At 44.5% G+C, this 12,581-nt stretch overlaps 1 protein-coding gene across 1 annotated transcript in view; it reads right to left on the minus strand.

The window, feature by feature from the left end:
• The window catches only part of LOC119169579 (transient receptor potential-gamma protein), a 40,755-nt gene that overhangs the window by 16,981 nt on the left and 11,193 nt on the right, over nt 1–12,581 (minus strand). The window contains exon 2 of the mRNA XM_075875337.1: nt 4,001–4,345. Coding sequence (XP_075731452.1) covers nt 4,001–4,345 — 345 coding nt within the window. The remainder of the gene's footprint in view (nt 1–4,000; nt 4,346–12,581) is intronic.

The following is a 12,581-nucleotide window of genomic DNA, read 5'->3' on the forward strand; positions in this document are numbered from 1 at the left end:
GCTTCATCTTTCTTCACAACAGTAGCGCGTAACTTCCCCTCAATTTTTTTTTCAGATGATACCCATTCCAAACAGTCATTACCATGGCAGTGTAACCTTTATAGTAAAGACTACAAAGGTGGGAAGTAGAATTCAATTCCTAATGACTTACGTAAAAATAGATCGAAATGTCAACGAGGTATCAAGAAAATATAACACGGTCAAGCCAGCGCGAACGTGAAGGCTGTCTCGGTATAGGAAATGTGATCAGTGCCTATGAAATTTGGCACCAGATGGTTGCAAAAGCCTGCAACCAACTCTGTTTATCAGATAGTTTTGGTTTTAGCAAGAGGTGGCGTACTACTCTACCATAGTTGACTACGATGTACTAAAAATCGTTAAACACTTTTTCCAAATATATATAATGTGTTGAACGTATAGGCTAGAGGCTTCGATGCATAAGAAAAATAGGGCCTTATCCTAGTGCCCTATTTAAAGCCCAAGGGACGGCTTTCTGTTCTCCCATAGAAGAGTGCAAATCTATCTATCTATCTATCTATCTATCTATCTATCTATCTATCTATCTATCTATCTATCTATCTATCTATCTATCTATCTATCTATCTATCTATCTATCTATCTATCTATCTATCTATCTATCTATCTATCTATCTATCTATCTATCTATCTATCTATCTATCTATCTATCTATCTATCTATCTATCTATCTATCTATCTATCTATCTATCTATCTATCTATCTATCTATCTATCTATCTATCTATCTATCTATCTATCTATCTATCTATCTATCTATCTATCTATCTATCTATCTATCTATCTATCCACCTTCGACATTTAGCTCTCCTGGCCATTTCGATAATGGTATCGATACCAAACTTGGTACGACATAACATGACTGTATGAAGAACATATTTGACTAGTCAGAACATACAAATTATGACATGTGTGTCATGAATGTTATGATTTACATTTCATGGTCCTGCAGCTCTTGCGGTGGTTTCGTTCACATGGCATGTAGCTAAACTGGTATGGTACGACACGACTGCATGGTGAACTCAAGTGACAGACCCTAACATGCAAATCATGAAACGCGTGCCATATAACAACATGACTACATGCCACACTCATGACGTGCTCGCGGCCGTTTCGCTAGCTTCGCATATACCAAACTTGGTATTACGGGACGTGAACGGATGACGAAGGTATGTGATTGGTGCAAACATGATCATCATGAGATGCGTGTCATGTAACGACATGACTACATGCCATGCTCATGATACCCTAGCGGCCGTTTCGCTAGCTGCACTTCTACCAAATTTGTTATTATGGGGCGTGAATGTTGACAAACGTATATGACTGGGGCAAACATAATCATCAGGTGCGCGTCATGTAACAACATGACTACATGCCACGCTCATGATGCCCTGGCGGCCGTTTCGCAAGCTCATATAAAAAAATTTAGTATTACGGGACGTGAATGTATGACGAAGGTATGTGACTGGTTCAAACATGATAATCATGATATGCGTATCATGTAACAACATGACTACAAGCCACACTTATGATGCGCTCGCGGCCGTTTCGCTAGCTTGACATGCCAAATTTGGCATTACGTCATGTCAATGGATGACGAAGGTATTTGACTGGTGGAAACATGGTAATGATGAGATGCGTGTCACGTGAGAACATGACAACATGCCACAGTCAAGGCGCCAATACATTTCGATGTGACGCGGTGCGCGTCCTCACCGGCGTTCATTTCGTTGCGTCACGCCGGCATTGCCACGCCAGGTGCCGGTCCTGCCATAAAGTGGCAGGCGCGCACCGCACTGCGTTGCTCAGACGCATGCGCGTTTCAGCGCATCCGGTGTCCCTCCGTCACGAAAAAAAGTAGACGCAGTGTTGTCTGTGTAACGCGGCATCGGCACAAAATACAGCATGTAGCATTTCGCACCGGTTGACTTCGGGTACGCCGACGGAGGCTGGTCGCGCCGGTTGTTCCTGGGGTCAGACTATAGAGTGCTCACGTTTTGCTAACGTAGCGTCACTGTGCCCAGCGTGCGCGAGCGTCAAAGCTACATTGGAGTATATTGGGCCCTTCATGATGCACTCGCGGCCATTTTGCTAGCTCCACATGTACCAAATTTGGTGTTACGTGACGTCAATGGATGACAAAATATATGACTTGTGCAAACATGATAATCCTGACACGCATGCCATGTAAGAACATGACAACATACCAAGCTCATAGCGTGGTCGCGGCCGTTTTGCTAGCTCCACATATAATAAATTTGGGATCACGTGCCGTGAATAGATGACGAAGGTAAACGACACATCGAAACATGATAATCATGATGACACGGAAGTCGTGTACGGCATCATTTACCTCCACCTCGTAGCGTTGAGCTGATTTTAAAGTGAGATATCAACTTTTCTCATTCGTGCTTCGCATATCGTCGATTCCCACTGTACGTGGGATCTGCCAATATTTTTTTTATGTTTGCATCAGTCGCATACCTTCGGTATCCATTGGCGTCACGGAATACTAAATTTGGCATATGTGAAGCTATAGAAACGGACTCGAGCGCATCATGAGTGTGGCATGTACTCATGTTGTTACATGGCAGGCATGTCATAATTATCATGTTTGGACGTGTTATTTACCTATGTTGTCCATCACGTCACGTAATACCGAATTCGGTACATGTGAAGCTAGCGAAACGGCCGTGAGCGCATCATGAGCGTAGCATGTAATCATGTCCACATGACACGCATCTCATGTTTATCATTCTTGCACCGATATCATACCTCCATCATTCATTCACGTGCCGTAATACCAAATTTGGTATATGTGACGCTAGCTAAACGGCCGTGAGCGCATCATGAGCGTGGCATGTAATCATGTTGTTACATGACACGCATGTCATGATTTTCATGTTAGGGTCTATCACTTGTGTTTGCCCTGCAATCGTGTCATACCATACTAGTTTTGCGACGTGCCATGGGAACGAGACCACTGCAAGAGCTGCAGGACCATGAAATGTAAATTATGACGTTCATGACATATATGTCACGTCTTTCATGTTATGACTAGTCAAATATGTTCTTCATACTTTCATGTTATGCCATACCAAGTTTGGTATTGATACCATAATTGAAACGGCCAGGACAGCTAAAAGTCCTATTCGGCTAGATAGGTAGATACGCTCAAAGTCACCGAAGTGCGCTAAGAAATGCTTCGCATTTTAAATAACAACTGCAAGCTCAAGGGACAAAAAGATAGCAGAGTGGGTCAGGAAGGAAATGGGTAATAAGGACATCTTAGTCAAAATCAAGAACAGGAAATGGACATGGGAAGGACACGAATCTCTCAGAAAGGATAACTGTTGGTCATTAAGTGTGACAGATTATATTTCAATGAAGGCAACCGCGCGAAGGAGAGGCAGAACGTGAGGTGGGGCAGATGAGAGAAAAGGCTGATTCACACCTGCGTCTAGCACCAGTCGCGCAACCGTTTGCAACTGGCGACCGAAAATCGACTCTACGTGAACGACGTTGACACCTGTGTGAGACTTATATACCTGCAGTAACACGTCTGCTCGAATATAAGGTGTATATAAGTCTCAATTATAAGCTCCGTAATATCAGCTGGTGTTCTGTTCGAGAGCATACGATGGCTTCAAATACTAGACTAAATCAGCCGCTCTTTGACCAGCCTGGCCATTCGCAGCCTTCTGAGACCTGTCGCTTTGCGACTAATTTGGTCGCGCGACCAATGGTAGACGCAAGTATGAGTGAGCAAGGATGGATCGAGTCGATTGGTGAAGCACAGGATATGCTTTCGGTATCATACAGAGGGCATATACAGTGAACTCAACGACGACGATGATATCATGCATACTTGATAGAACCAATAAGGAGTTGAGAACGGAATGCAAGTGTGCGAGCAAACAAGCCAGTCGCTGAGCTGTTCACTCGTAAACAGGAGGCGTACTCACAAGATACTCGCTCTTGAACTCGTGCTCCAGGTAGGCTAGCCGCCGCAACTCGCCGCTCAGCTCGAACGCGGTCAGGATGGGGTCCTTGCTCGACAGGGCGATGAGCGAGGGCGAGGCCAGGGCGCGGTACGAGTCGATGCGCGACCGCGAGTGTCGCAGCGAATCCTCCGAGCGGGCGCGCACGCAGTCGCCGCAGCTGCAACGCACGCCGTGGGGCGCCGGGAAGCTGTAGCCGCGATCCAGCAGGATCTTGAGGATCTCGTAGTTGTCTCGGTGCGCGGCCAGGATCAGCGGCGTCATGTCCGGCGTGAAGGCGGCCGTCTCGTGGTCGATGGCCTCCCAGCTCTGCGCACGACGTGTATTTACGTTACTGTAGAAGTAAAAAAATAAAGTCACTTTCGCCACAAGGACGAAGCGATAGCCACAACTTGAGGCGCTACACGAATTAAGCCTAGCATCTAACTCTTTGCTTCTCGTATCGTGTTTCACTCTACAAAGAACTGGCGCAAAAATGCTCCTACAGTTGAGGCTGGGATATATCGCCTGTACAGGCCCTTACGCTCCTTCGCCCCACCAAGGCTTCCGGCACGCTTCATGTCTGCTTAAGCCACGCCCGTCTGCAGCCTCCGTGCAAGCCTTCGGTCGCACGTAGAACATAAGATGCGCCGGGTACGTTATATATTAGTACTTTATATGGAACATGACGGCAGCCTCGCCGCGGTGGTATAGTGGCTAAGGTACTCGGCTGCTGACCCGCAGGTCGCGGGCTCGAATCCCGGCTGTGGCGGCTGCATTTGCGATGGAGGCGGAAATGTTGTAGGCCCATGTGCTCAGATTTGGGTGCACGTTAAAGAACCCCAGGTGGTCGAAATTTCCTGAGCCCTCCACTACGGCGTCTCTCACAATCAAATGATGGTTTTGGGACGTTAGACCCCTTATATCAATCATTATGGAAAATGATGGCAACGGTGGCAGCAAAAGTGTGCCCCGAGTGTTCATATGGTTGCTATCGCAATAACAGGTAGTACAAAACTTGAAGCCGTTTCGCGTCGATATTGCTGCTGGGTCACTCTGAAAAATATAGGTTATGTACCTCGGAGTCACGATGTATCTGTCACTAGAACGAGAAAGGGCGAAAAGAAGACGTATGGAGAACATCATAATTACCGTGTACGTACCACCCGATTCTTGTTTCTGTTCTGGTTCTAACGTTAACAGAAATTTGGTAGTGAGAGATGTACGTCATAATAACAATGCACACTTGAAAATGACATGTGTTCTACATGTACACTTGTGAGACATCAAGGATACAATTATGACCATATCTAGAAACTCTAGCGCAACTCGGCAGCAGAGCCGATATGCCGATAAAGAGTGCGGCTACAGTGTCGTTTTCGGGCAGTGCTGCTATTTTTCCATTGACCATCTGCTACGTTCAAACACAATAAAACTAAGAGTGGCAAGTGGACATTTTATGATAGTAGAGCGTTGGTCTGAACATCAAGCTCGCTATGAAACTGATTGGCAGCACCTGTGCTCGTCGCTAAGCCTTTAGGTTACCGACTTCCTCACATGTCATTTACGTGCCTTGCTAACGAGGTTCGATGCAATCTTTTGTAAGCCTAAAGTCCAATGTTACCTCGACTATAAATTGTGTTGTATATGAACGTTACCTCCATTAAAAAAAAAGAATCATCACTACTATATGGAATACTTAGCCGCCTTGCAAGACGAATTTTGAGAACGAAGTCAATTCTTTGTGTGAACAGTTCCCTATCTGTATGCACTTTTTTCCATTGTGAGCTGATCAGAACAACAAGAACTTTTCACGCCATGCAGGCATGCAACGACTTTTTTAATTTGATACGTCTTATTTTAATGTCACTGAACCACCACATTTAACTGAGCCTTTCGTCACGTCTGTTGGAAAGTCTCTAAAGGATGTAAAGTGCTGTTAGTAGCCGTTTAATGGCATAGATTAGTAAGACTTGTAGTCCTAGTAAGGCATGTTGAAACCAAACGCTTGAAATAGTTTCGCAAAACCGAGCAGCCTCCGTTTCCCAAATTAACCTCTTTTCCCCTAACCTCAACGTGGCTCGTGCGAATGCGCTGTGTCGAGCGCCAGAAAACATCAACGTAGCTATTTACAGCAACGTAAAAAGAAAACCTTTACGTTGTGCGCAGTGGGACGCAGTGGAAGATCTCTTTAGGCTGCGTTAGGCCAAGTGTTCGGCAATAAGTAAAGAGCACGAATCTGTCGCTGACGACACGCTTGCAAACAGCTAATACACTCCGCGCTTTTCGGCACAGCAAAGACTACGTTCCCTGTCTTCAGATGACGTAAGGCAAATTGGTTTATGGTGCACGGGCTCAGTCTGCATTGCGAGAGACCAATTAGACAAGCATTAGTGCGCATGTGCAAGCCCCCGGGTGCTATCATTAGACTATAGAAATATACTGCTTTGCATGACAGCGAGAATAATATGGGGGTCCATGAAGAGCCCAATGAAATCTGCCGACCTATATAAATTTCATGAATAGCTCGCCGCGAGCCTTATTAAACGAAGTTCTGCTTATTAAAACGAGGCAGAAAGGTGGGAAAGATTAAAATGAAAAGTAGGCAGAGGGGAATTCAGGCAGAACGTCGAGAGGTCATCAGCAAAGTCGTAATTAGGAAGAACTGCGCCCTTTACCCTTCAGCCAGCGCAGCATCTCGCGAATGGCGTCCGCTCAGCAAATTCCGTTCTCTTGATTTTGTTCTCCGGGAAGGAGCACGCAGCAAGACTCATTCAGGCAGCGGTTGCACATATCGACGCCATCGCAGTTCAATTATATTATTTTTCGTACCAGCGAACTTCTGGATCTTGACTCGCCTTAGGATATAAAAAAAACTTTGCTCAGCGCTTCGCTTTGTCTCCCGGGAAAAAGTCGATCACTCTGTCGTGCTGGGCGCTAAAGCATGGGCAAAAAAAGCAGCTGCTGAAGACAGCCGAGTCTGCACTGCGCTTGCTTTGCTGCGAGCGTAATGAACTTTATTGTTGTAAAACGGGTCGACGATCTTGCAGGGGGGCACTGCGCGTCTGAGTGCATATCGGCACGAAAGAGCGGGAAGTCATCGCTGAGAACAGCGCTGGCATTGGCGAGGCCATGATTGTCATGATTGTTTGCAGAACGGTGTAATAACGTTTACTCGCTCGTGTTCAGTTGTTCCGAGATGTAACAACACGCACATGCTGTGTCAAACCTTTCCAGTCGCATACATAGCTCCAAAGATTAGTCCGAACAATGTGTACAGCATTGGTACATCCATATGTTTTGTGTATCAATCCTAAATTATATGTGAATTTTACATCCGATTTGAAATATTGCCGTAAAAATAGTAATGGTCGGATGTGTGGAATTACGCCTTAAAGAAAACATGTTGCGCAATATTCGTTAAACGCAACATTCATTTGCCTTTCAAGCCAGCTTTGGGCGTAGCCAAAATGTTATTAATCTTTTTTTGAGAGGGGGGGCGTTGAGGGAGGCGAATAATTAACCCTTATGTACGTTCCTACATGCATTTGCATGCTTGCGTGTACATGTGTACATTTAAAACAAAAAAAAATACTGAAAAATAAGAAACCTTCACTCCCCCCCTCCCCCCTCCCCCCATACCTCCTTGCTATACCAACAATTCTAATGATCAATTATCTTATAAAATGCGCTTGGCGATTCCCTAGTACATTGAGAATCAAGTCAGTATTGTGGTGGCTGACGTAATGCTCAACACGCTCCCTATCAACCAGTGCACTGAAACGGCGACACCCGAGAGGACAAAGCCATATGTTTCCTGTATTTGTTGTGCATAGCTCAACGTATCTGCTGAGTTGCAGTATAGGGAGGTCTGCCTTGCAGTCACGACTGCGTGCGCACTTTGAGGGACATGCGGTCGTGTTACCGCAAGCGCATCTATGAAAATGAATGAAACGTTCAGCGCCATGAAGAGAGGAGGATGCTCGAATGCGTTGGCTCATGCCACCTGCCCGGGGACATTCTGGCGAAAGTTTCATAATTGCTGTACGGACGCGAAAAGTCCCCCACTTGGGGCGAATTCAATATTCATGCACTCGCGCTTGGACGTTGAGAGAGGCATATTCTGCAGTCCTGCTTTCATGAGAATGAAGGCCTCTAGAAGCGCCTGTTTTGGTTTTTTTAGAAATGTGATGTAACGTACTGAATTAACATAAAACTTTTTGGGCGTGCTATGATTTCTTCGCTAGTCATTGACGCTGTTTTGTTTTTTTCCCTCCGTGTTGTGTGTACCGGAGGGGACGCAGCGCAAAACACCAGGACAAAAAAGACACACATAGAACCAACACGTAATGCTGACTGGCAAGTGATCTTTATTGGGGAAAATAACGTAAATAAATACATATCCACGTATCAGCCGTCATGAAAGCGATCAAAAACAGAAAAGAATTGGGAAAAACGAGAAAAGAAAAGGAAACAATGACAAAAAAGAGATAACGAATGGAAATACGTGTGGAAAAGAGTATGTGGGCTAGACTAGCCACTGTTTCGATGAGAAGCTTCGGGAATGGCCAGCTCCTCTACATGCAATTACTGCATCTGTGAAGAAACAATCGCCCATCTTCTGTGTGAGTGTACCCATTTCAGCGCACCAGCACAAGAACTTACTGAAACTCTAGATAGGCTAGAAGATCGGCCTTTGCCGGAACAAAAGATTCTATGTCATTGGCCGAGTCCATCCTCAGTCCAGAAGGCTTTGAAAGCTTTAGTACGTTTTTTTGCGGACAACTTGCCTGAGAGACAGGCTTTAGTGTCGTACCCTCTTTAATTTTGCGTTTGATCTTTCACTATCTTTTGTTTTATCTCTCTCTCTTTGTAACATCTCTTTTCTATGATATTTTATTGCCCTCAGCCTTTCCTCCAGTACAGGGTAGCCAGCCGGTCTCGGAACTGGTTAACCTCCCTGTCCTTCCGCTAATTTCTTTCATCCTCCTCCTCCTCCTCCTCCTCCTCCTCCTCCTCCTCCTCCTCCTCCTCCTCCTTTGGGAACGCGAATACAACACAACAAGGGCCACCAGCGGCCATCTTAGAATTCACTGCAAGCAGTGCGATTGCAATCCTGAGTTTAGCAAAGGTTAATTGTTAGCCACCAATCGGAATCCACTAACGCGGGAAATAATCGAGGCGCACAAGATTGCCGTGTTAAAAGACAGATGTGTAAGACCTCCCTTCGTTTTATTCACTGACAAGGAAATTGCGTATCTTTATGTTGGCATATCATGCTGCCTCGCAATCGTGGTCTGGCGGTTGTGACACTCGACTGCTAACTCGAAGATTGCGGGATCGAATCCCGGCTGCGGCGGCTGCGTTTTCGATGGTGAGCGAAAATGTTTGAGGCCCGTGTGCTTAGATTTAGGTGCATGTTAAAGAACTCCAGGTGGTTGAAATTTCCGGAGTCCTCGACTACGGCGTTTCTCACAATCATGTCTTGGCTTTCGGACGTTATACTCCAGATATTCTTACGATTGGTATGTCATGTTTGCCATTGGTGTAATGCGCTCAAAGTTTTTTCGCACCAGTGTACATTTGATATCTTTTTCGAGAGCTTGCTCCTTTTGCTGGGCGTTGTCTCTCGTCGTTGCGCCGGTGTGTACACTAGTGCTCATTTCTCCCGCTAGAGGTGCTGCAGTGCGCTTTGTTTCAAGAGCACTCACTAGATGGCGCGCCACCACTCAAGCGACGCTCACTCAACTCTCGGCGCGCTTCCTTTCTCTTTCGCCGGACATCACACTGTGCGCGTCGATACCAATATCCACTATGAACACCGGTGGCGGCGTGGAGGGCTAGCAACGCTGCTGCAGCACGGGCTCGCCGTCTGGACCCTTCTCGAACTTTCCATTACATCCTATTATTCAAGATCCTCTGGCTTTTTACTTTACGGATCACAAAGCCATTGTACTAAAAGGAAAATGTTCCTCCGAGCTTATGTTAGTCATAAATACGCTCCTGAAGAAAATCTAGATACTGCATCAGTATGTAAATGTATGTATATATTACGTTGATATTTAAATAATAAACATTTTGTACGTAACGTGTACAGACAATCACACCACAACTACTCTCGTGTCACGTCTTTATATGATGATGATTGAGCATATGCACAGAGGATTCGCGGTTTACTGGATTTAACCTGTGGAGGAAGCTCCTTCATCATCATACACCCAGTGGATATGCGGGAACTTTCCGCCTTTGCTTTATCCCCCCCCCCCTTTTTCTTTTCTGTTTCTGGTTCTCTGTTATTTTTTGTTGATTTTTTGATGATATGTGGGTAGAAATTAATTTACGTTATTTGCCGCAATAAATATGATTTGCCAAGAAGCACTACGTGTGGTTGTATGAGTGCGTTTTCTGTCCTGGTCTTTTGCGCCGTTTCCTCTACGAATATGATCAACCAACTAGCTGACAAGTTTACCCTTTATCTCTAAACCGGACTGCAGATGACGCGAAAAAAGGCAACTTGTGGTATATTATAATAAATAACATTACGCCACGAAAGAAAAAAATAAATTTGTTCAATACTTTGCTATACCAGAATATTTAGCTATGACACGTCATGTGTCCGTTTAACAACCTACCGCAAACCCCCTTATTATTTAGGGAAGATGCGATTCGAAAAAAAAAAGTTGTGTTAATTTACAGCGAAGCGAAATGAAATTTTTGCTGTACATATAGGCTTTTATGCTGATTTTAACCTCCCTGCCTTTTCCTCATTTTATTCTCTCTCTTGAATATGTAATTAAATTTATAGTGAGTTTCAGAGTTTTAGTTTTGCACCATGACAAGGTGTAAAGTACAGTTCGTTTCGAACAAACGTTTCATGCCACTCAAATTTTATAGTTCTGAGCTGATATTGCTACACATTAACTGTAGAATGAAAATAACTATCAAGAAAGTGGGTATAGGACATTTTGACGCCCAAGAAAAACTGTAACGCGAGAAATTTTAGAATGCTCAGCCAGTATAATTGCTCACTTTAGGTTAGTAGTAATTATACCAGCGATATCATGTTTTGAAGGACGTACTTGCACCCTGCAAACGTTAATCAGTGGGCAAAATGTCATCCTGATCAGGCTATCAGAACTACCAAAAATATGACGTCTCATCTCAAGAAGGTGCCCAAAATTAGATCTTGGAAAAAAAAACACATTTTAGAGGTATAAGTCAAAGCTTATCTATGTGACAGAAATACCCTCTTTAAAATAATTTCTTCTAGCATAAGAGCTTGGCGAACATTGCCACTTTGAGCGTGTTGCTTTAGTGACCTTCTTATGCGAAATGCCATGGCAAGCAGCCAGGTGACAATTTTCAAGGGAGCTCGTCTAGACAATGAGTACTTTTTAGTTTTTTAGAAGCCACCTAGTGCTCCATGAAAGCAGTTTTAGCCTACGTAGAGTTTAATTACAGTCTTCAGTTTTTTTTTTGACATAAAGTTGAGAAACTAAACACGTGAAAGCAAATAAAAAGGAAAAATATGTAATTTTCAGAAAACTACTATGTTCTTCGACTCGCATCTCCCCTTAAGCTAGAATAAGTATTAAGGCAAACTTATAGCAAGGTCGACAGCTGGGCTAGTTGGTATGATTCCATAATATTTAAAGCAGCGGGAACTATAGAAGTGTTGCAGTCCCGTCGCGATGACCTAGTGGCTAAGGCACTCGGCTGCTGACCCGCAGGTCCCGGGATTGACTCCAGGCTGCAGCGGCTGCATTTTCCATGAAGGCGAAAATGCTGTAGATCCATGTGCTCAGATTTGGGTGCAGGTTAAAAACGCCCATGTGGTAGAAATTTTTGGAGCCCTTCACTATGGCGTCTCTCACACTCATGCGGTGGTTTTGGGACGTTAAACCAACATATCAAATCAACAGGAGCGTTGCAAGTGTCCGCTTATTTTCCTGTAGCTTGTGCTATTTTAAATAATAAGAACATAAGGTTATAACCTAACATACTATAATGCGGTATTGCGCAATAGTACCTTACGAGTGGTTCATCTTGTTAAAAAGTGATATGCGGGAATAGTTGAATAAAAGCTTGCGGTGGCTGCTTACATAGCATAAATGCGATGTTATTTCGTGTGAAGGGCTCTTTCGCAAGGCAATTAGACTTAAGCCGCAGCTTACTCACGAATTCGTAGCTCTGAGAACTTCTCAAAATTGTGCGGTGTAATCATTCAACAGACAGGTGTAATCAACACGCTTTAGTAATTGATTGGAAGTAGTAATATCATCCCGGCTTCACAATACGTTGAATAAACAAATGATGGTCAGTTAGAGCAATGGAGCAGACACCAAGGGAAGCGAAAATAAGGTGAGGTTGGCAGCTACACTAATGGAGCGATAAAATGGAATTAGATCGTGCAAGATACTGCAAAAGTGATATCATTGGGAAGGACTTTGGTCATGAAGGGTAGGTGAGATAGGCAGAGAGGTGCCGATTTTTAGGTGGACATAAAAGATCCACAGCTGGTCGAAATTTTCAGAGCCCTCCACTATGACGTCCCTCGTAATCATAC

The sequence above is a fragment of the Rhipicephalus microplus genome, chromosome 2 (genome assembly GCF_043290135.1).
Source record: "Rhipicephalus microplus isolate Deutch F79 chromosome 2, USDA_Rmic, whole genome shotgun sequence".
NCBI classification, from domain to species: domain Eukaryota; kingdom Metazoa; phylum Arthropoda; class Arachnida; order Ixodida; family Ixodidae; genus Rhipicephalus; species Rhipicephalus microplus.